The sequence below is a fragment of the Trachurus japonicus genome, chromosome 5 (assembly GCF_045865225.1).
Source record: "Trachurus japonicus isolate A0001 chromosome 5, Traja_1.0".
Lineage (NCBI taxonomy): Eukaryota > Metazoa > Chordata > Actinopteri > Carangiformes > Carangidae > Trachurus > Trachurus japonicus.
This window is the reverse complement of record NC_140911.1, coordinates 4,270,617-4,296,247: the sequence shown is the minus strand read 5'-3', so window position 1 is coordinate 4,296,247 and position 25,631 is coordinate 4,270,617. Positions and strand designations below refer to the sequence as shown.

Here is a 25,631-nt window from a genome sequence, read left to right as displayed (position 1 = left end):
GAAACTGAAGATCTCAAGGCTGAAGATCTCGAGACTGAAGATCTCGAGGCTGAAGATTCAGAAACTGAAGATCTCGAGGCTGAAGATCTCGAGGCTGAAGATCTCGAGGCTGAAGATCTCGAGGCTGAAGATCCACAGACTGAGGATCATATCCAGCCGAGGAAGGGGCCGTCCCCCCGGTCCTCCCCTCCTCCCGGGATTCGGGGCAACATGGCCGACCGGGTCAGACCCCAGAACCGCGGAGGAGACAAGTCCTTCTTGGTGGTGGTGAACTTCCAGCCCACGTGAGACCCACAGGTTCGGCACTGAGCGATGGTCCACGCGTAGCTGAGAGAAACAGAAGAAAAAGACGAGTTTAACTCATGTGGAACTAAAATCTGATCAATGTTCTGATAACTTTTTCTCCATCGCTATTTTGTTTTTTATTTCTCTACATTTAAAAGGAAATGTGCGAATAAGAGATCAATACTTGGTGAAAAAAAAAGACATATAATATAAATAAATTAAATTGACAAATTAATTTCTCCCCAGGAGTTTGAGTTGTTTATTGTTTGCATTTTTTTTGTGTGTGTTCCTATTTCTATTTTTAACCAGCGGATCATCCAGTCACCAGACAAACAGGTTTTCTGTTTATAATATTATTCTCTCTATTCTCAACTTCACATTTGATGAAACAGCTCTGTATTCTGAGCTTCCTCCTGTGTGTGAGTTCATTAATGTAGAGGTTAAATTTGTATTTTAATCCAGAATAAAAATAAAGAGTTGGGGAAAAGTAAGAAAGAAAGAAAGAAAGAAAGAAAGAAAGAAAGAAAGAAAGAAAGAAAGAAAGAAAGAAAGAAAGTCTTCAAATCTGCAATCATTTAGCAGTTTAACTGTCGAACACTTTGTGTCTAAAATAGTTTCTTCATCAGGGTTTTTTATTCTGGAACAGGAAACGTCACAACATTGTCTCGTGATCGAATTATAATCTGAGATTTAAACTGAGAAACTTTGCTGTTGCACAACACAAAGTAAATACACTTCTGCTTCTGATCAATAAAAACACTGTGATTAATAATCGAGGACTTGTGGGACTTTATGCCTGCAACTAACGATTATTTTCATTATCGATTAATCTGTCGATTATTTAAACGATTAATCGATTAGTTGTTTGGTCAATAAAATGTTAAAAAATTTTGCAAAACATCATTCAGTGTTTCCCAAACCACCAGACGACATCGTCCTCAAATGTCTTGTTTTGTCCACAAACCAAAGAGAGACTCAGTTTATTGTCATAAAGGAACAAAGAAACCAGAAATATTCACATTTAAGAAGCTGGAATCAGAGAATCTGGATTTTTTCCCCTAAAAAACTACAGTTATTAGATTATCAAAATAGTTGACAATTAATTTGATAATCGATTATTGTTCAATTAATCGATTAATTGTTGCAGCTCTAATATAATTAATTAAAAACAACGCCTCTACTTGATGAAGGTTTAATAATCTGGAGTTCGTTTATCCACACAGGTCGATTTAATCCAGGTTAATTCTCTGATTATGAATCAAATATAAATCTGAATCCTCTTCAGTCTCGTTACACTGAGGGAATATTGATCTTTGCTGCGACAGGAAACTGAGCAGGTGCCACGTTCACAGGCGAGACAGAGTCTCCTGCTGCTCTGGACACCGACCCAACGACCACGGGAGGTCGGACACGTCCACGGACACGTCGCCCACTCATTAAAAAAGTCAATGATGAAGAAACTCAGTGACGTGAAGTGTTTTCATGTCTCAATGGATTAAAACCAAAGTGAATAAAATCAGATTAAAGCAGCTTTCTGACCTTTACACAGGTGTGAGTCACGTTTAAAACGATGAATGAAAAGCTCAGAGAGGGGTGTGTGTGTGTGTGTGAGGTCTCCTGGTGTGAGGAGCTGAATGTATACACAGCATCATATGCATCATAATTGTTGTTGTTGTCATGGTTACCCTGGAAACCAGCTGTGCAGCGTGGACGGCCGACCGATCAGGTTGAGGTTACTGGCTTTGTAGACGGTCAGAGTCTCGTGGACGTAACCGTGAGGGTTGACGTAGGCGGCCATCGGTCCGTAGAGAGACAGACTGGGAAAGAGGGGAGAGAGAGGGGAGGGGGGGGGGGGGGATAGAGGAGACATAATCAACGTCATTAAATTTAATTTAAAGGGTTAAAGTCACAGAGACGGTTTTATAAACTCTGTTGTGTAATTAACATTTTGTAAAAACGACCTGTTTTCCATCCTCAGTCTCTTTCACCTAGAAACTGCATTTAAACTTTAAACAGTAGACACAAGTCTTGTGTATTGTCGTATTACTCCACGTTTTGATAGGTCATTTAGTTTTTGATCAATCCCTGATCAATGACCATGACCATATTTGGAGAAATTATGAGATTATAATGGGTGTGTATTGCACGGAATGTTCGTGTCAGAGTGCGTGACAGCATTGGTTAGAGTGGGAGAAGTTGTCTGAAATCGTCGGAAACTTTTCTCTTTCCACACTCCTCCCGTCCACAATTTACACTCTACACACATGATTTTTTCCAAATTTATAGACAAACTTGTTCTGTCTCTCACAATGTGCTCAAAATATCAGAGAGACTTACAGAATTTACAGAATAAGCCTCTGAGTGCGGCCACGTCTGTCTCTGCTCCTCATTGACTCCAATACAAAGATTTTCTGAGAGAAGCAGAACGGACCCCTGTTTTTAACTCGCAAGTGTCTCCAAAATATTTATTGTAGAAACACCAAATCGTACCAAATCATTCATGAAGTCCTTACGGTGATGATGGTCTGTGTTTTGTTCTGATAGGAGTTACCGTTTTGTCAGAATAAGCCCAAATGTGAGACCAGTGCAGAGGCAGAAAATCACTCTTTTTCTCCACGTTTCTGTTTGTCTCAGCCTGGGGGGCCTCTATCGTCACTGGCAACCACCTCAAGTTGCCGTGGTAACCTCTGAGCCTCAGACCAGAGCTCATTAAGATTTATAAACAATGATTATATGATTAAGATACGTCACTGTTCAAGACTGACTCTGCTTGGTACTATACTTTATTCCTATTTCGTTTGCAAATACTTTTAATATTTTAGTCCCACGGGTCCTTGAACACAACACAAAAAGACCTTAAAATTAAACAGTTTTGACTTTACAAGATCTCAAAGTAGAGAAAGGAGCAGAAACTGCATCGACAGCAACAGGTCGTAAAAATCATGTTAATGTGATGTTTCAGTTTTTCCATTTTGCTTTTTTGGTCATTATTTGGCATGGATTGATGAAAAACCAGGTGAAGTGGTGTATAAATCCTGTTTTTAACTAAATCATAATAATAATATTTCACTTTGTTCCAGCTGCTGTTTCTGTCTCAAACGCAAAACACATTCGCTTCATGTGTAGTTTTCATTTTGTGCTTTAAAAGCTTCAGATGAAAACACATTATCACAGTTATTACACTTTTCACTGAAGATATTAAACACAGTGTGTGTGTCACTCTGTCATAGTCAAAAATAACTGCACAACATTACATAACAGTGTGTGTGTGTGTGTGTGTGTGTTTGAGGCCACTTATCTTCATGATGTAACCAGAGATTTTACACTTTCAGACAAAATCCTGCGTCGACTTTGACGTGTTAATAATAAAGTGATGAAGACGACTCAGAATCGGCTCTGAACATTTTGATTCTTTAAAAAAAATCATAAAACGCAGCCTGAACTTTAATATTTCTGTTTCTATTTCTAACAGTGACATTAACAATTTGAATTTAATTTGAGAAAAGAACAGTTTGGACAGAACCACGTCCTCGTCCTGCTCTCAGGCTCCGTCTCAATTCAGAATATTTATTTTTTCTGTATAACTTTTATTTAAAGAATGTAAGAGTCTGACATCTAGTGTAAACAAAAATACAATTTCTTTCTTTCTTTTTCATCTTACAAACTTAGATGAAGACTATTTTTAGAACGGCGGAGCAGAGCCGTGAGCTGCTCAGAGCTACGCTATAGAGGCTGATCCCTTTAAAATAGATTAGTTAGAGAAGTAGATCATATAGAGTTGAATATTTCTGCTGATAAACGACGTTTCACATGAATGATTCCTAGAAAAGGTTCATACTGTTGTTGTATCTTCACCACTTCTTCAGGTTGTAGATTCGCTCTGCAAAGGTGAAAAACTACCTAACCTCCATAAAAAGTTTTCTTCACCACTTCTTCAGGTTGTAGATTCGCTCTGCAAAGGTGAAAAACTACCTAACCTCCATAAAAACTATAAACTCTTTTATTCCTGCTGTTACAGCTTTTTTAAATTCTTTTTGATGTCGATTGTAAACCACTTTGTCTCCTCTGTGGGTATTTATTTGCATTTATTGCTACAATTGCTCGATTTTTTGAAATTTCAATTTCAATCTACCTACGTATCCCACTTATTTATTTGTAACATTTGTATTTGTATGCATGTTGACTGACTGAACATGAAAGTTTAGTTTCTCTGTGACGACTCGTCCTCACCTGAAGATCTCGTTCTTGGTGGTGATCTCTGTGTCGCGGCACTGTTTACAGCAGAGGGAGGTGCACTGAGGAGGAAACACAACAAACAGCCTGTTAACACAACACACACTGACACACAGACACACACACACTGACACAAGTTTAACAGAGTCAAACAGTCAGGTTATTATGGTCTGTCAGCGTCTGAACCAACATGAGGACGTCTGATGTAACTCTTCATGATGGAGCTGACAGTAAGTGATTTCTCAGTTGGGCTATAGGCTGCAGGTAGAAGTTGAGCTTATGAACACCTACAGCTTTTACTTTACAAGATGATGCTCGTCACAAAACAAAATACAAAAAGAACAAAGCAGAAAAATTGGAAATTAAACTTGCGTTTCTCATCACAACAAAATAAAAAAAGTAAACTTTATTTTCCATATTGTAACAAGAAATGACATAATTTCTTTTCTTTTAAAGCTGGCTAGTTGCTGCTGCATTATTTAATATTTTCAGGACAGTTGTTCCAGATGTTCACTCCTTTAACAGAGACACAGTGATTTTTTTACATTGGTTCAAGTCTTTGGTTTGTCAAATAACAGTAATAATGTTCCTCTCAGGTTAAATTATATCTGGTGTCCCTCATTTTAAACAGATGTTGAACATGTGGAGGCAGAAGTCTGTTTACAGCTTAGTACATGGTTTGTATTGTAATGTCATTAAGTCTTTGAATGTGTTCAAACAGATAAACAGTGGGTTGTTGGTTTGTTACTGATGAGTCTTGTGGTTTTTTCTTTTACAACAGAAATATTTTTGAGTTTTCTCCGACATGAGGCGACGTTCGTGGGAGGCTGGAAAAACCGGAGTTCTGAGTTGTTCTTGAACGCATCACACTGTGACGGGCGGACAGTGTGTGTGTGTGTGTGTGTGTGTCCTCACCTTGTCCATGATGTCCAGTTCACAGCGGAGCCTCTGGATGGCGCTGCCGATCTTCAGCAGCTGCAGCCGCAGAGCGTCGTCGATGGGAAGACAGGCAGCCACTCTGTAGGAGAAGTCTGATGGAGGGAGGAGAGAGGGGAAGAAAGTAAAGACTAACTGTAGAAAATCCCCACCTCCTTCCACCTCAACTCCTTCTCTCCCTCCTCCTTCCCCTCACATCACTGGAGGGCGGAGCAGAGTCCTGCATCAGGTTGGATCCCCGCAAAAACGGTGTTCAACAGGTGGATCAGCTGTCTTGTGAAAATTCACGGGTCGGGCACGGGCGGAACTCACATGAACGCGGGTGGGTAGCGGGTGTATGTGTCAGCCTACAGAGAAAAACTCACGCGCAGCTGCATGAACCAGCGTAGCAAATCATTTTTTTTATCACTCACGGCAACAACAGAGCAGCATCTTGATGTAAATAAACGATCTTTGGCCGCTCGTGTGACCGCTCACAGCTTTCCCTGGAGTTTAGCCTGTCATGGCTTGACTGCTCGGCTTCTGGGTAAAAGCTACAAACACACCGATGGGATCAATGTAAAGGCTGAAGTGTCCTGCTTTCATTAAAAAAAGAATTACGTCGCTATCATTCTCCGTTCCGGAAATAGCCACGAAAGAGTACACCCCCCCCCTTTCTCTCTCTCTTTTCTTTTCTTTTTTCTAAAGAGTACGGCTGTACCCCCGTTATCGCCGGTGATGACGGCGATCTAACGGGCAACAGGTCTTAATATTGACGGGCGGGTCGGATCCGGATTGTAATCAGAAATAATCACGGGTGACGGGTCGGGACACGGGCTGAAAAACCAACGGGTCGGGCGGGCGCGGGTTTCCAAAATTGGACCCGTGCAGGACTCTGGGGCGGAGCTCGGAGGCTGATGTAGGCAGGTAGCTCACCTGTGGCCCTTTAGATAGCTCACCCGTGGCCCTTTAGGTAGGTCACCTGTGGCCCTTTAGATAGCTCACCTGTGGCCCTTTAGGTAGCTCACCCGTGGCCCTTTAGGTAGCTCACCCGTGGCCCTTTAGATAGCTCACCTGTGGCCCTTTAGATAGCTCACCTGTGGCCCTTTAGATAGCTCACCCGTGGCCCTTTAGGTAGGTCACCTGTGGCCCTTTAGATAGCTCACCTGTGGCCCTTTAGATAGCTCACCTGTGGCCCTTTAGGTAGCTCACCCGTGGCCCTTCAGGTAGCTCACCCGTGGCCCTTTAGATAGCTCACCCGTGGCCCTTCAGGTAGCTCACCCGTGGCCCTTTAGGTAGCTCACCCGTGGCCCTTTAGGTAGCTCACCCGTGGCCCTTTATGTAGCTCACCCGTGGCCCTTTAGATAGCTCACCCGTGGCCCTTCAGGTAGCTCACCCGTGGCCCTTCAGGTAGCCCACCCGTGGCCCTTTAGATAGCTCACCCGTGGCCCTTTATGTAGCTCACCCGTGGCCCTTTAGGTAGCCCACCCGTGGCCCTTTAGGTAGCCCACCCGTGGCCCTTTAGGTAGCCCACCCGTGGCCCTTTAGGTAGCTCACCCGTGGCCCTTTAGGTAGCTCACCCGTGGCCCTTTAGGTAGCCCACCCGTGGCCCTTTAGGTAGCTCACCCGTGGCCCTTTAGATAGCTCACCTGTGGCCCTTTAGGTAGCTCACCCGTGGCCCTTTAGATAGCTCACCTGTGGCCCTTTAGGTAGCTCACCTGTGGCCCTTTAGATAGCTCACCTGTGGCCCTTTACATAGCTCACCCGTGGCCCTTTAGATAGCTCACCTGTGGCCCTGCTGCTGCCTGGTCCTCATCCCCTCTAACTCCCTGATTGTTGCTCTGTGTGACTGATCTAAGTTGTTCAGTTAAACCAACACACTCTTTGTTTCTGTTCTAGTTAACTGAACCATATTGTTGCTGCCTCTTCTACTCTTTATTCAGTTTGGGTTTGAGTTAGTTTGACCGAGACTGAGTCCTGGTTGACTTGAATATGTGAGTTTTGTGGGCTAATCCTTCCTGTTCTTTCATCCTCCTTTTCATCAGAATTAACCAGACAAACAAGAAAAGAGATGAACTGGACCTTCTGATCCAGAACCAGTCGATCCCCACACCCAGTCACATTCACACTAACACAGAGACACGTGTGTGTGTGTGTGTGTGTGTGTGTGTGTGTGTGTGTGTGTGTGTGTGTGTGTGTGTGTGTGTGTGTGTGTGTGTGGCGCTGACCCACGGCGTTCGTCGGCAGAGAGTCGTCCTTCAGGTTCTCGTCCCACTCATGGAGCTGCTTCTTCACTCTGTTCATCAGAGACTCCTAGAGGGGGGGAGGAGGAGGAGGGGGGGGGGGGGAGGGGGGGGGGGGGAGAGGGGAGGAGAGGAGGATTGAGAGGAAGAGGAGGAGGAGGAGGAGAAAGAAGAGAGGAAGAGGAGGAGGAGAGAAGAGGAGGAGGAAGAGGAAGAAGAGAGAGGAGGAGGAGGAGGAGAGAAGAGGAGGATTGAGAGGAAGAGGAGGAAGAGGAGGAGAAAGAAGAGAGGAAGAGGAGGAGGAGAGAAGAGGAGGATTGAGAGGAAGAGGAGGAGAAAGGAGAGAGGAGAGGGGGATTAAGAAGAGAGAGGAGGAGGAGATGACAGACGTTTACATTCACATCTACGAGGCGTTTACTGTCGTGTATAAACGTAGTAACTTCCAGCGCTGCAGCAGAACTCACAGAGTCGTAGAGAGCGTAAACCCACGGAGGCCACGGGGTCAGACTGGCACACTGGAACTTCCTCTGTCAGGGGGTACAGACACACAACGGTTACACAACCACAACGTTAGAGACACAACGGTTACACACACACAACCGTTAGACACACAACGGTTACACACACACAACCGGTAGAGACACAACGGTTACACACACACAACCGTTAGAGACAATACTGACACGCTCATCACTTAAAAAAATATACTACACTATATAATACTAAAATATTCTTTATAATAATAAAACATTTTATCGGTTAAAGGACAATTCCAGGTGAATTCAACTCGGGGCTGTATTTTCATATCATTTTAGGTCTAAAAGAAGGAATCTGAAGATTTTCAGTTTAATGTCTCCTGTTTTGCGGTAGTTGTGTCTGTCCCCGCGTCGCCACGGCAGCAATGAATGGGAGTGGATGTAAGTTCTGCTGTTTAGGCTGTTTCCATCCCTCAAAGCCACAGACAGCGTCAGATGGAGACTCAAACATGCAGCCAGAAGTTTATTTACTTCAACAAGCCGACATGTTTGTAAAACTAGATCTAATTCAAAGTCTCCCGGAGTCTCGCGCGAGACCCAGTTGCCGTGCTCGGTGTGTTCAGGTGCAGTGGGAAAAGCTACCGTTTGTGTCATAAACACAGGAATATCAACTCTTTACTTGCTTGAAGTAAATAAACTTCTGGCTGCATGTTTGAGTCTCCATCTGACGCTGTCTGTGGCTTTGAGGGATGGAAACAGCCTAAACAGCAGAACTTACATCCACTCCCATTCACTGCTGCCATGGCGATGCGGGGACAGACACAACTACCGCAAAACAGGAGCGATTAAACTGAAAATCTTCAGATTCCTTCTTTTAGACCTAAAATGATATGAACATACACCCCCGAGTTGAATTCACCTGGAATTGTCCTTTAAGTGCGTTAACTCTCTGTGTTTCTGTCTAGCGCTGTTGTGTATGTGTTTTTATTCAGGGTCTCTGCCGGTTTCACCAGCTCAAATTTAAGACTTTTTAAGACCTTTTTAAGACCATTATGGATGAAATTTAAGACCTATCATGACAATTTTGTAAAAACGTACAAAAGAAATGCAGAGTCACAAAATTAAAAATTGATTGCAATATATAAGTTGTTTGTACATTCAATAAAGCACAATGAAGTGTCGGGAGCATTTTATTGAGCATTTGCGGTAGCGAGGGCTCTACCATAACATTTTTCCCAAGGAGCAGCCTAAAGTAAACTATTTGGGGGCACAAAAAGAAATTGGGGAGCGAAATTAAAAATGTATATGTAACACATAATTTATTTAATTCACTGGCAACCAACAGGCAGATGGCTTTAAGCCTTGAATAATGTTAAGGGTCAATGTTAAGGGTTAAGGGTTGATAATGTTTTCTTTTATATTGATATGTTTGGTAAAAATTATCTTGTGGAAGTCACACCTGTTTTTCAAAATGGTTGATTGCTCACCTGGGCGAGGTCACCAGTTTCCTGTCTGTACCATTTACACAGCAGTTTGAAAAAGAGCGTTGTGCTCGAAACGTCACTATTAGGGATGTCACAATTATAGATTTTCTTGGTACGATTATATAGGACCAGTTATTAATCCCCTGGGGGAAGTGTTTGAAATATTTAAGTCATTAATTGTCATCTAGACCAAATATATAAGTTTATTTTAATTATTTTTTTAAAATAGAAATGACACGCTAACATTTAAATTCCTATCAATTCAGTGTTACTTTAGATAAATGGACCAGTATCTGTGCATTTACCTTTACTTTGGCGCACATCTGCAGATACGGTTCCAACATTATCTTTTCCAGAGAGTGACGGTATTTAGGAATCTTTACGATCAATTAATTGTGGCGTTTAATACCACGATTAATTGTGAAAACAAGTAATTGTGACATCCCCATCACTATGCTATTAAATCTTTGAAAGGGAGCTCCTATGGTGTGCAGAGTTTTTCTTTGTTCTAAGGGTCAAACGTGACCTATTTTTACATTGAGAACAGCTGTTTCATAGCTGTAGGGGCCAGTGCTCGGTGCGATGTGCTCGGTGCGACGGCCCCTACAGCTGTTTCATAGCTGTAGGGGCCGTCGCACCGAGCACTGGCCCCTACAGCTGTTTCATAGCTGTAGGGGCCAGTGCTCGGTGCGATGTGCTCGGTGCGACGGCCCCTACAGCTGTTTCATAGCTGTAGGGGCCAGTAGTGCTCGGTGCGATGGCCCGTGGCCCTTATTAATACTATGTGTGTGTGTCGGAGCTATTTGTTACTTTTGTATTATTTAATCACTTATTATTTAGTTAGTTTTTGTGGTTTAGTTTTGGGGAATACACTTTTAGTTTGTTTATGATATTTAGTATTGATTACTTTTATTTTGGTACTTAACCATGCTTTTATTTTGAAGGTACTGGGTACCGGGTGAGTTTACATACAGGGGTTGGCAGACGCAGGTGAGCTAGGCACCTGGGAGGGCAGATGGTTTTTTACCAGGGCAAGAGAGGCGGCAAAGGGCCATTGTTGTTTGTTTGTTTGTTTGTTTGTTTGTTTGTTTGCCGATGGAGAATTAATTGATTCTGCCTGGTTAAATAAAGGTTAAATAAAAATAAATAAATAAATAAACCCAAGAAACTTTCATGTTTTGCCTGGACAACGGACTTTGTTTATCCTGAGTAAATTCACTCCCTAGGTCAGTGGCCGTTTGATTTGATTTAGTTTCATTATAGTTTTGATATTTTGAAGTTTTTTGATTATTGACACCGAGGACAAATAGCCACTACAGTGTGTGTGTGTGTGTGTGTGTGTGTGTGTGTGTGTGTGTGTGTGTGTGTGTGTGTGTGTGTGTGTGTGTGTCTGACCTGCTGGTAGTTGCTCCACCAGCACTGGTTCTGTTTGCAGTTCTGACTCGGCGGTTTGGACTGAGGCTGCATGTGCAGCCGGGACAGAGGCGTCAGCTGCACGGCCGACAGCGGGTCGGGGAGAATCCGCTCCGGGAGAATCTGGACTTTGGCTTGTCTGATCCTGGGGGAGAAACACACACACACACACACACACACACACACACACACACACACACACATGAGGAGGAGGAGGATGAGGAGGAGTGAAGTGTGTGAGGACAGAGTTGTTTTATAGTCCAGTCATTTTAGGCCAAAAAAGGGGTCAACGTTAAACAAATTGCAACAGAAGCAAACTCAACTGGTTTTGTATCCTCAGCATGTCCTGAGTGAGGGAAAAAAAGCCCCGAAGAATCCCATTAGGGGAAAGTTTAGAAAAACACCCAAACATATCCCATTTATACGCATATACTTTTTTTTTTTCACGTGAATAGGGTAAAATTTTTAACCTTTAGATATCTCCATAAAAATTACTGAGTTGATTACTTAGATTAAGACAAACAAAAAATGTATTACAAGTTTTTTGAAATTCTTTGTTAACATGAGCAAATTTGCATAAATCTGCATAAATTTGCATAAATTGCACCGTTTTGACGGCACATGTATATATGAAGTTGCTGTGGTGGTACCGGCATGAAAATTGGAATGAGTTGACTCCATCGGTCAACCGACAAGTTGACCACTTTAAATTTCAAGATGACTGCAATTTTTCAAGACAGCCACATCCTTAGTAGAGCAGGTATGACATGAGCCAACAGTGCATAATCCAATTACGTATGGCTAATTTGCATACATACAACACCTGATCTAAACATTGGGTAGAGCAGGTGAAAATGTCTTGTTCAATCTTGTTAACATATAATATGTTAACAAGATTGAACAAGACATTTTTTAACTGTAATATGATATTACAGTTAAAAACCTTAAGGAATGGAACCAATTTAGGCCCATGAGCATTAATAGAGACGGAGCATGTCATACCTGCTCTACTAAGGATGTGGCTGTCTTGAAAAATTGCAGTCATCTTGAAATTTAAAGTGGTCAACTTGTCGGTTGACCGATGGAGTCAACTCATTACAATTTTCATGCCGGTACCACCACAGCAACTTCATATATACACGTGCCGTCAAAACGGTAAATTTATGCAGATTTATGCAAATTTGCTCATGTTAACAAAGAATTTCAAAAAACTTGTAATACATTTTTTGTTTGTCTTAATGTAAGTAATCAACTCAGTAATTTTCATGGAGATATCTAAAGGTTAAAAATTTTACCCTATTCACGTGAAAAAAAAAATGTATATGCGTATAAATGGGATATGTTTGGGTGTTTTTCTAAACTTTCCCCTAATGGGATTCTTCGGGGCTTTTTTTCCCACACTCAGGACATGCTGAGGATACAAAATCAGTTGAGTTTGCTTCTGTTGCAATTTGTTCAACCTTTTCTCATAAAATGACTGAACTATTAGAGGGAAATTCATGCTAAACCTCTGATGCACGTTGCCTTCAGGGACAGTTTTTCATCAACAGTCTCTGTATTTCCCTCTAAAACAACTCTGTGTGGTAACGTTGTGTTATTATCTCATAGCGTGGTGAATGCATAAGAATGACAAATAAAAACCTATCTATCTATCCTATCTATGTGCAGCTCACAACTTGTCCACCAGAGCGTTGTGGAGTTGTTGGATTGTGTATTTGATGAGTTTGATGAGGGAAACCAAGAAATCCCATAATGAGCCTCCGTAGCGTAGCTCTGAGCAGCTCACGGCTCTGCTCCGCCGTTCTAAAAACAGCTTGCACCGACAATTAAAGGTAACGAACCTACTGCTATGACTATAGGGATTATGACAATGGGCCAATTTGACAAAATGTTGAACTATCCCTTTAATGTGTTAACAGTTCATAAAGTAGAAAATGAAATGATCTCCAAAAGACACAAAGTTACAGACGACACATTCACTTTACATTTTAAACTATATATATATATATATATTTATACAGTGTGCGAAATACCCATCAATATTCGGGGGGGTCCCTAACTCGCGATTGTTGCGCAATACCGTTATTTTTTTTTCTTTTTATAAAGTAGGACTATAACATTACAATAAGCCAAGAAAATTAGCCTATAGCCTAAAAAGGAGAGGCAAAGTTGTGCATTACAATGCAGAAAGTAATTGACAATAAATAGACGATAATTCAATAAATAAAAGACAATAATTGGCACAACACTGGCGCACTTGAACAATGAATAAATGCCAGGTATAGGAGACTGGCGCGATCAGGGCAATGCAGAAACGAATAGACAATAAATAAAATACAACAATTAAAATGAATGAAAGACACCAAACTCGTGCACTCAAATAACAACCAACTGTATAAATCTGGAGATCGGAGACTGACGTGCAATTATGTGCACGACGAGATCCTCAGCCTGCAACTATGACCGATCATGTAGCCTTATCTAACCACCCATCTAGCAAATACGTTTAAACACAGCATTGAACACATCCACAAATCACATTCGTATAACGGGCCATCATGAAAATTGAAAAAGCACAGACAAATAGCTCACAACAGGCGCCTGGCCAAACAACACCACTGGGGGTTCAGGCCATAGTATGCTGAAGCAGGCTAGCCTCTTACCTCAAGTTATTTTCCTGCCTTAATGTCAAGCCAAGGGTTGCGGTATTTCCATTACCCCACCTGCTTAGGTGTAAAAAAAAAAAAAAGAAAAGAAAAGCGGCCAATCACCAGTGCTAGCAGCAGGGGCTGCGGCTACGTCTTCAGAGCACTCGGCCTCAACTTCACTTTCTTCGGCAGAGGGTGGAGAGGAACGGGATCCTCTGTTCTGATAGCGAGTGGGCTCGACTCCTGCGCTGGGCTGGCGCACATGGCTAATTTGCATAATGCGCAGGTGACATGGTTCAGCTTAATGTTAAACGAATTAATGTTTTGAATTATGAATACTGGACATGGTGATCTTAAACACATTTAATTGACCACAATAAAATTATTATATTATATTATATTATTTATTTTTTGACAAGATTGAGACCCCCCTCAGATTTTGCTTTTGAGTCTTTCAGGGGGTCTCAAGGGGTTAATCAGGGGGGTCCGACCCCCCCCCAAACCCCCCCGTATTTCGCACTATGTATATATATATATATATATATATATATATATTCTTCTGCTGCTGCTGCTGCTTTGTTTCCTTTTTCACTCTGAAACTGTAGAAAACTAAAATAATACACTGTAGTGATGAAAATATTGAAAAAAGAGTGTTTCATGTTTAACTTTCTGTCTTTTGGAGATCGTTTCATCTTCCACCTGATGAAGTGTTTTAACATGAACACACGTGTGCTGTGTTGGTGTGTGTGCAGCTGTTAGTGAAGGTTACATAAGAACAACAGAGATAGACAGAGTGTGTGTGTGTGTTAATGAGGTCGTTCAGGACGAATCAATTAAACTTAGAGAGACTTCCTGAGCAGTGGAGGATGTGAACGCTTCAACTGGATCAGTCATCTCCAGTAATTCTCCCATGATGCAACAGTGACGATCGTTCACCGTCAAGAAGCTGCGTAACAGCAGCAGGACGACAGACAGGACCAGTCTGGAGGTGTGTGTGTTTAATATCAGCTGATAGAAACTGACTGGAGGTGTGTCTGTGTGTGTGTGTGTCTGTGTGTGTGTGCGGACGATGTTCATTTAGTTGTTTCATTTTGTAGAAAAAACATTTTTTATTCAGAACACCAACCTTCTGGACTTAAAGGGATAGTATCATTTTTTAAAGTGGGGTTGTATGATCTCCAAATAGCCCCTAAGTACTTTAATTGCAGTAGAAGACTCTCTGCACTCCTCCCGTTAGCAACGCCAGCCCATAATAGAACAGTTTTTATTTGGACCTAACCAACTGCTGATCGGCGGGCGCTAACCCTGGGCGGAGGGATACGTGAGTTGGTTAGGTCCAAATAAAAACTGTGTTTTTCCTGCACTTTGAAGGGCTGGAAAAAATTATATTATAGCGAACAATGGAACTGTGTATTTTTTTTTCAGGTAAAACCTCTTTTAGGCCGTGAAAATAGGCCGTTTCTTTGGGTCTGTTCACAACACTGTATGTTGTAAATCTCTGGGCAGGGCTATTATGGGCTGGCGTTGCTAACGGGAGGAGTGCAGAGAGTCTTCTACTGCAATTAAAGTACTTAGGGGCTATTTGGAGATCATACAACCACACTTTAAAAAAATGCTACTATCCCTTTAAGAAACACTAAAAAAAGAAAGAAAGAAAATTGTTGTAGTCGGTCACAAATGTTTTTTTTAGATCAAGTAGAAGAGAAAAGAAAAAATGGAATCACACTGGTAGCGTCCAGATAGAAAAGTTAAAGGGACATTGTGTAGGAATTCCTCCCATCTAGCGTTGTGGTTGTAGAATCACAAGCAACTCAGTGGTATTTTTCATGCTGCATTCAGGTGAAATTGGGCAGATGGATGTTAACAGCATGAACAAGCCTCTATGTGACAGTTTCCATTAGTTCCTCGTTTGTTTTCTTGTGAATTTCCTGTTTTCAAGACACACTGCTTTAAGTTTTCTATCTTGATGCTACCAGGGTGATCCCATAATAATATTTTCCTCAGAATTCCATAGATTCCTTTTACTTGATCTAAAAAAACTTGTGACTGACTGCAACAATTTCAACAAATTCTTGCTTTTTTCCAGTGTTTCTTAAAGCCAGAAGGTTGGTGTTCACTTCTGAATCAAAGTGGTTTTGTGTCGTGTCTGTGATTTGCCCCTTTTTCTACAAAATTAAACAACTAAATGAAAATCCTCCAGGAGGGAGGGGTGGTTTCAGCTGATAGAAACTGGCTGAAGGTGTGTGTGTGTGTGTGTGTGTGTGTATATATACACAGAGTCAGAGCGCCCTCTACCTGGGAACCATGGAAACACAGTTTGAGTCATTTTGAACCAGGTCCAGAGTTTTTACACTGAGCTCTGAAAATGGCTATCTATCTATCTATCTATCTATCTATCTATCTATCTATCTATCTATCTATCTATCTATCTATCTATCTATCTATCTATCTATCTAATATTTTATTTTAATCTTCTTACCCATGATCTCATGATTTTATTAGGGTCCGGGCAGCTAAGCTGCCGGGACACTATTGTATTCCTAGGAATTCTTCTTCTTTCTTTCTTTCTTTCTTTCTTTCTTCTTCCAAGGAAGTCATACTTCCCATGGGCGAAAACTCACCAAACTTCACAGAAACATCCGACCCCATGCCAGATTCACTCAACTCCAAGGACATGTGCCCCCTCCTCCTAGGGGGGGCACAATAAGCGTTTAAATTTAAAAACTTTAAAAATTCCTACCAAACCAACGGTAGATGCTACAGTGTTGAAACTTCACCACAATGTAGCCTCAATACTGCTGAAACTTTTGTCCACTTAAACTCATTACAAATTATGAAGTCCATCACTCTGTTTTTTTCAATAACTGTAAAACTTTTAAAATGTATCTCCTCCCACAATTTTTGCTCAATTGTCACCAAACTTGCTACAGAGCATCTCCTGACTGTCCTCCACAAAACTTGTTTCTCGGATTTTTGATTAAGCAAAAATTGAGCCTACAGTGCATGAAAACGTTTGACTGTAAACACTACTGTAAACATATACCATCAAATTCTTGCTAAATACATTTTCAAACTTCCTGAAAAAAAATTAGAATATTTTGGAGTCATGGTTAATGAAGTTTGGCAAATATCAGAATTTTAATTCAAAAACTGAATTTTTGAGAACATTTTGAATTCTGCTCTCATGGGAACAACTGCAGCCAATGTGAGTGTGGAATTTTTAAACATCAGATTTTCTCTTATGAAGCAAAACACTTATCATTAAAAACAAATCACCAACATTTCCATGCTGTCAAGATGCAATTTATGTATTATCAGATTTTTGTTTAGATGACTGAATTTCTGAAATTTTGACCATTTCATCACAACAGCTGCCCGGGCACTGGCTCACCTGAGTGGATAAATGAAGCTACACAGCAGGTCTCACTACCAGCCAATTAGCTCAGCGAGTTAGGAGCTGGTTCTTGGTGTCAGAGGTTGTGGGTTCGAGACCCAGCAAGGGTGATGATGATGATGATGATGATGATGATGATGATGACAGATCAAAATGTCACATGTCCTCAAGCTGTTTTGCTGTCTAAATGCCATTTATGTATTAACAGATTTTTGTTTAGATAACATAATTTCTGACTTTTTGACCATTTTTGAAATCTGCCTTGACAACAGCTGCCCGGGCACTGGCTCACCTGAGTGGATAAATGAAGCTACACAGCAGGTTTCAACTACAAGCCAATTAGCTCAGCCAGTTAGGAGCTGGTTCTTGGTGTCAGAGGCTGTGGGTTCGAGTCCCAGCAAGGGTGATGATGATGATGATGACAGATCAAAATGTCAGATGTCCTCAACACGAAACACAAGACAATTGTCCTAATGGTGGCACCACAGCAAGCTTCTAATTTTAAAAATCCAAATAGCTTGGACTGGACCATATGCGAAGCCTCCTAACATCTTAGAGTCACAGTAGATGTTTAACAAATACATATCATTACCTCAAAAACTGATTTTTCTTTTTACTGTGGTTTCAAATCTGCCTACACGACAGTGAATGGCTTACTCAATTTGTGAAGCCACTGTTGAACTGCCACTTGTCAATTAGCTCAGTGCGATAGACAACGGTCTTTGGTTCCCGAGGTTGTGGGTTCAATCCTCAACTGGTCCAAATTGGACATTATAAGGACAACTGTCTTGTCTTCCTATTCTCCTGTTTGTTGCTCAGAATTGCCTAAATTTGCCCAAAAGTAGCCCGGACCCGACCCATCGCTGCGCAGCAGCTATAATTACTTCTATTATTGCTGCTATTGATTCATATTTTCTTCTGTGTCTAATTAATATGTCTAACTGTCACAAACTTGTTTACATTTTCTTAGAGCTGCAGGTTAAGTCATGAGAAGTTCACTATAAATAAAGTTAATTATTATTATCACTATTATTATCATTGGTAGTAAAGTAAGAGTAGTAACATGGTTCACTGGTTGTGTCCAAACGACGTCCAAGATCACAAGATGTTTTTGTCTGAGTCCAGAGTGCTGCTGCTTTTCTGTCTTATCAGGTATTTAATTACAGGTAATCACCACACACACACACACACACACACACACACACACACACACACACACACACACACACACACACACACACACACACACACACACACACACACACACACACCACACACACACACACACACACACACACACACACACACACACACACACACACACACACACACACACACACACGGACTATGCTCCCTCTTCACATTAGTGGAAGAGTTGTCGTAGTTGTTTTATTTGATTAGTTCACTGGTTGATTCTAATTTTCCTGTTTTTCAACCCATGATTTAACTATTTATATTGATTTTATTGATTAATATTTTCTGTTGTTTTTTCAACAGAAGCACAGAACATACAATTTGCCATCATGTCAGTAACAGAGATAGATAAAATAAAATAAAATAAAATATTGCCATCCATCTATCCTTAATGGGCAAATCTTCCTGATTTCTACGTTTTCTTTAGTGTCTGATACGTCTGTCGCAAACTTGTTTACATTTCCTCAGAGCTGCCGTCTATGTTATGAGAAGTGCACTATAAATAAAGTTTATTTATATGTATTATAATCACTATTATTATCATTATTAGTAACATAAAAGCACCTGAGACTGAACAACAGCAGTCTAACAGTCAGAGTCAGAGTGTTTCTGTCTTTAGTTATAAAGAGTAAAACAGAAATCAGATTACAACCTTCAGTTCTGACCTTTGGTTTGATGTTTTTATGGTTTGATGGTTTTATAGTTTTATAGTTTTATAGTGTATGATTATGGGATGTCTTCCACTCACCCGTCGGCCTGCGTTCTGATCTCGTGGACCTTGAACCGCTGCCTCCCCACAGCTTTCACTTTGACCGTCTCGATGCCGTACTCCTGCTCCTCCCGGTACGCGTAGATCTCCGCCGTCGTCCCGAACTCCGCCTCGGGCTGCCCGTCGCTATGGAGACACGGAGACACGGAGACACGGGTCACATGACAGGACAGACGCTTTTTAAAAATGAGACCAACAGAGATGGTTCAGAGACGAGCTGCTGTGATTCTTAAAATATCTCCTGTCTGTCTCTGAACCAAAAGTGCCGCGTCCTACATTTCCCATAATGCAACTTTCTTTTTTTAGGAAATCAGGTCTTGATTCCAAAAATATGATAAATAAATTCCTGACTTTTTTGTTTGATTGTATATGTCAGTCTTTCCATCGCTAAACAAGAAGAAAGTTCATTAATCCACATATTCAAAGAAGGACAATTAACACTTTTCCACTGTCTGGCAACAAGACGTTTTGCATGTATTAAGGCAAGGCATCTTTATTTATACAGCGCATTTCATACCAAGGCAACTCAATGTGCTTTACATAAAGACAAAACATTAAAAAAAAGAAGCATAAGACAGAATAAAAACAAACAAAACACTAAAAACAGAGTTAAAAGCAGAGGTTTAGCAGCTTATTCTCGTGTGTTTTCAGGGCCAGTGAAGTGTTTTGGGTTTCAGAGCAAGGATGCAGATCTCCGGGCATGCAGGGATTTTTTTATGTATCATGGTGGAGACTGTGCCGGTTATTTTTTTCCAAAATTCTTGTAAGAAAATAGAAATAGGGTTCCTTTCTCCGTTCTGCATTTTATTCAACTATCAGGGATATTAGTTTAGTTATATACGTTCTCATAAGCCAGTTATATTGGATCAGTTTCAATCTGCTATTAATAGATCGTGTTTGTGCTTGATAACAAGCTTTTTCCCAGTCGTCTACAGTGATTTCTTTTTGAAGATGCTCTATCCATGCCCTTCTTTTGTGATCTGAAGATTCCAAAGAAGAGTTGAGATCTTACCTTTAGCATATGGGTCCGATGTTACTAGCTTTTCAGTAGTACTTAGGGGAGGACATTCATATGATTGCAACCGTGAGCAAATAAAACTCTGTACTTGAAAGTATTTAAACATATGAGTTGAGGGATCCCAAATTTTTCTTTAAGATTGTCGATGCATAATGCAACTTGGTTTAATGTTTCCATAAACATCCTCATCTTTCAGTCAGATTTACATCACCTGCTTTCTGTTTTAAATATTATTTTACACTGAAAAAACTCTAAATCTTTCCAAGAATATTTGTCTTATTTCTTGTCAAAATGTCTAATTTCTAGTCAAAACTAATCTCTTTCCACTTTAGATAAGACTCATCACCTATTAACTTGTTTTTAGATCATTTCCACTTGTTTCAAACAAATTCTCGCTTGAACTTAAAAATCTGCCAGTGAAAGTAAGTTTTTTTGTGCTCGTAATAATAAAGAAAAACTTGCTCCACTATCAGATTTTTCTACTTATTTTAAGTGAAAATCTGCTTGAAAGAAGTAAAAAGTGTCTAAAAACAAGCTGCTTTTTATGTGATGAGTCTGATTTTAAGTAGAATGAGATTTGTTTTGACTAGAAATAAGACAAATATTCTTGGTAGGTTTTTGAGTTTTTGCAGTGTGCCCTGATGGCAGCTCTCAGACTTTACATAACTATTTCTTTATATTTAACATCTTTATTTTTACTCCTCTTGATCTCACTGTGTTGTTGCGTCTCTCTGTCAGTGGGTAGATACACAGAAGTATCAACGGATTGCTGCGGTGCGTGATGCGGTGTGATGCGGTGTGATGCGATGCGGCGGCCCCTCGGCCCCTCGGCGGCCTGGTACCTGTGTGCGAGCACGGCGAAGGTGCGGTGTGTGAAGCGGTGTGTGGTGGTACCTGTGTGCGAGCACGGCGAAGGTGCGGTGTGTGATGGTACCTGTGTGCGAGCACGGCGAAGGTGCGGTGTGTGATGGTACCTGTGTGCGAGCACGGCGAAGGTGCGGTGTGTGATGGTACCTGTGTGCGAGCACGGCGAAGGTGCGGTGTGTGAAGCGGTGTGTGAAGCGGTGTGTGATGCGGCGGTCTGGTACCTGTGTGCGAGCACGGCGAAGGTGCGGTGTGTGATGGTACCTGTGTGCGAGCACGGCGAAGGTGCGGTGTGTGATGGTACCTGTGTGCGAGCACGGCGAAGGTGCGGTGTGTGAAGCGGTGTGTGATGGTACCTGTGTGCGAGCACGGCGAAGGTGCGGTGTGTGAAGCGGTGTGTGATGGTACCTGTGTGCGAGCACGGCGAAGGTGCGGTGTGTGATGGTACCTGTGTGCGAGCACGGCGAAGGTGCGGTGTGTGATGCGGTGTGTGACGGTACCTGTGTGCGAGCACGGCGAAGGTAAGGTGCGGTGTGTGATGTGGTGTGTGACGGTACCTGTGTGCGGTGTGTGAAGCGGTGTGTGATGGTACCTGTGTGCGAGCACGGCGAAGGAGCGGTGTGTGATGCGGCGGTCTGGTACCTGTGTGCGAGCACGGCGAAGGTGCGGTGTGTGATGGTACCTGTGTGCGAGCACGGCGAAGGTGCGGTGTGTGATGGTACCTGTGTGCGAGCACGGCGAAGGTGCGGTGTGTGATGGTACCTGTGTGCGAGCACGGCGAAGGTGCGGTGTGTGAAGCGGTGTGTGAAGCGGTGTGTGAAGCGGTGTGTGATGGTACCTGTGTGCGAGCACGGCGAAGGTGCGGTGTGTGATGGTACCTGTGTGCGAGCACGGCGAAGGTGCGGTGTGTGATGGTACCTGTGTGCGAGCACGGCGAAGGTGCGGTGTGTAATGCGGTGTGTGATGCGGTGTGTGATGGTACCTGTGTGCGAGCACGGCGAAGGTGCGGTGTGTGATGCGGTGTGTGATGGTACCTGTGTGCGAGCACGGCGAAGGTGCGGTGTGTGAAGCGGTGTGTGATGGTACCTGTGTGCGAGCACGGCGAAGGTGCGGTGTGGCCCCTCGGCGGTCTGGTACCTGTGTGCGAGCACGGCGAAGGTGCGGTGTGTGAAGCGGTGTGTGAAGCGGTGTGTGATGGTACCTGTGTGCGAGCACGGCGAAGGTGCGGTGTGTGATGGTACCTGTGTGCGAGCACGGCGAAGGTGCGGTGTGTGATGTGGTGTGTGATGCGGTGTGTGATGCGGCGGTCTGGTACCTGTGTGCGAGCACGGCGAAGGTGCGGTCTCTCTGGATGACGCTCCTCATCATGCTGACCTCCTGCGGCCTGAACAGCTGCAGCGGCAGCGTCTGACCCGGGACCAGCATCATGGACGTGTGCGGCAGCACCGGGATCGTCTGGCAGCTGTCGTCGTCGTGGACCGTTCGGCCGTGGAACTCCTCCATGTCCGAGCCCAGGTACTGAGGAGCACAAACACACACACTAACATTTAAAAGCTAAGTTTGACTCTCAGGAATCAACATTGTAGACATCAACAACGTCTTTCTGACTGGTCGTAACTACATTTTCTATCTGTGACTTTGTGACATGTCAGGCTACAAGATGAGACTGTTGTTCACTCATGATGGACAAATATGGACACATGTGCAGACACGCATGTAATCTGTATGTACTGTCTAGAGCTAAACTTCAGCTCTGTATACTACCTACTGCTGGAACATGTTATGTCAAAATGTCATAAGTAAAAGAATATTATGTCAAAGTGTAAAAAAGAAAAAACAAACGAAAATATTATGATAAGATCTGATTATGATATGGATTTTTATTCTGTGGGTAATGGGGGCGGGACTAGATCAGCTTTAGCTTCTCCCGCTTTCCCCTTCGGCCATGTGTATTGTATTATTTGAACTAAGATGAAGTGTGATGATGATTTAAATTGACATGCCCGAAATAAACAAATTGATTGATTGATTTTGAATAGTTGGATTTTTTATTCAAGATATCTGTAATTCAGTTTTGCAGAGTCAAAAAGAATATTCCAGATCCACAACTACGTTCTTCCTAGGACAAATGACGTCACTGTAACCATTCATGTGTATGGGGTTTGTCATTACAGATATCTACAGTTCAGTTGCGGATATCCACTATGTGAATTACAGATATCTGTAACTGAATTACCACTAGTACTAATTCCAGTTTGAGATATCTACAACTTCATTTCTCCTAGTCAAAACTTAATTTCAGATATCTGAACAGGGACATGTAGATATCTTTAACTGAGGTGAATTAAAGATATCTAGAACACACATACGAGGCCGAGGCGCGACACGGAGAAATGCCCATCTGGTGGCGTGGTCAGTGGGTGCTCCTGCACCGGAGCGCCGCTTCAATCACTGAATGAAGCCTGTCTATACGGACAAGAGTCGGGACCTTTAATTGCTCACACAAGTTAGGGGGGGCAGGCGAGCGAGTTCATTTTGTAATGTCCTGGGCATTGTCAAAGATGTTAAAATTGAAGAAGAAAAAAAAACAACCTATACAAGTAGTTATGTCTTGTATTAGTTTGTCCTCCTGTTGGCATAATACGCAAATAGATATTCAAATATATTCGAATTATGTGTCATTTTTAGAACGAATATTCGAACGTCATTTTGGAGCCATTTTGACAGACAGCCCTGACTGGTACGGTATCGTCATGGTGACTCACAGCGTGTGACGTGGGCAGACTAACTGGTACGGTGTCGGTACGGTGACGGTGTGGTGACGGTGTGGTGACGGTGTGGTGTCGTCATGGTGACTCACAGCGTGTGACGTGGGCAGACTGGGGTCGAAGGTGATGACGCTGGGCTTCTCTGCATCTTCACTGTCCCTGTCCTCCGTCTCCATGTCGTCTTCCTCCTCCTCTTCCTCGTTGTCTGACAGAGAGAGAGACAGGAGAGAGGCTGAAATAAAGTACATCTATCTATCTATCTATCTATCTATCTATCTATCTGTCTATCTATCTATCTATCTATCTATCTATCTATCTATCTGTTTATCTGTCTATCTATCTATCTATCTATCTATCTATCTATCTATCTATCTATCTATCTATCTATCTATCTATCTGTTTATCTGTCTATCTATCTGTCTATCTATCTATCTGTTTATCTGTCTATCTATCTGTCTATCTATCTATCTATCTATCTATCTATCTATCTATCTATCTATCTATCTATCTGTTTATCTGTCTATCTATCTGTCTATCTATCTATCTGTTTATCTGTCTATCTATCTGTCTATCTATCTATCTATCTATCTATCTATCTATCTATCTACTGTCTGTCTATCTATCTATCTGTCTATCTATCTATCTATCTATCTATCTATCTATCTGTTTATCTGTCTATCTATCTGTCTATCTATCTATCTATCTATCTATCTATCTATCTGTTTATCTGTCTATCTATCTATCTATCTATCTATCTATCTATCTATCTATCTATCTATCTCTGTAGTGACTCAGTGTTGCTGGTGAACAGAACCAGAGGAGAGAAAAACAGAAAGTGAAACCATGAGGAGGAACGAGGTCTTCTCCTCCTCCTCTCTACTCCTTCTCTTTTTCTCTCCTCCTCCTCTTTTCCCCCTCTCTTCCTTCTCTCCCCCTCTCTACCAGGACCAGGGCTGTTAGCTGGGCCGTTAGCCGGACAGAGGAGCCTCCTCTCCTTCCTCCTCCTTGCTCTTCTCCCTCTCCTTCCTTCACCTCCCTCCCTCTCTCTTCCTCCTCTTCTCTCCCTCTCCTCTCCTTCCTTTCCCTCTCTCCCTCCTCTCCTTCCTCCTCTCCTCTCCGGACCAGGACCAGGACTGTTAGCTGGGCCGTTAGCCGGACAGAGGAGCCTCCTCTCCTCCTCTCCCTCTCCTTCCTCCTCTCCCTCTCCTCTCTCCTTCCTCCCCCTCCTCCTCTCCGGACCAGGACCAGGACCAGGACCAGGACCAGGGCAGTTAGCCGGGCCGTTAGCCGGACAGAGGAGCCTCCTCTCCTTCCTCCTCCTTGCTCTTCTCCCTCTCCTTCCTTCACCTCCCTCCCTCTCTCTTCCTCCTCTTCTCTCCCTCTCCTCTCCTTCCTTTCCCTCTCTCCCTCCTCTCCTTCCTCCTCTCCTCTCCGGACCAGGACCAGGGCAGTTAGCCGGGCCGTTAGCCGGACAGAGGAGCCTCCTCTCCCTCTCTCTTCCTCCTCTCCCTCTCTCTTCCTCCTCCTTCCCCTCTCCTTCGTCCTCTCTTCCTTCTCTCACTCTCTCTTCCTCCTTCCCCTTCTCCCTCTCCTTCCTTCACCTCCCTCCCCCTCCTCCTCTCCTCTCCGGACCAGGACCAGGACCAGGACCAGGACCAGGACCAGGACCAGGACCAGGACCAGGACCAGGGCAGTTAGCTGGGCCGTTAGCCGGACAGAGGAGCCTCCTGTCGGCCTCTCTGTCTCTCTTCCTCCTCTCCCTCTCTCCTTCACCTCCTCTCCCCCTCTCTTCCTCTTCTCCCTCTCTCTTCCTCCTCTTTCCTTTTCTCCCTCTCCTTCCTCCTCTCCCTCTCCTCTCTCCTTCCTCCCCCTCCTCCTCTCCGGACCAGGACCAGGACCAGGACCAGGACCAGGACCAGGACCAGGA

The 25,631-nt window shown here is 42.9% G+C and overlaps 1 protein-coding gene across 1 annotated transcript; it reads right to left on the bottom strand.

The window, feature by feature from the left end:
* Positions 1-136: 136 nt before the first annotated feature.
* Positions 137-23,910, bottom strand: LOC146986838 (protein cereblon-like). Its single transcript, XM_085775715.1, has 10 exons — positions 23,797-23,910; positions 22,252-22,454; positions 19,034-19,180; positions 11,032-11,194; positions 8,141-8,203; positions 7,662-7,746; positions 5,434-5,549; positions 4,516-4,580; positions 1,971-2,102; positions 137-327 (listed from the first exon to the last, which is right to left on the bottom strand). The coding sequence occupies exons 1-10, from the start codon at positions 23,878-23,880 to the stop codon at positions 147-149; spliced, it is 1,239 nt and encodes a 412-aa protein (XP_085631841.1). The 5' UTR covers positions 23,881-23,910; the 3' UTR covers positions 137-146.
* Between the last annotated feature and the right edge of the window lie 1,721 nt (positions 23,911-25,631).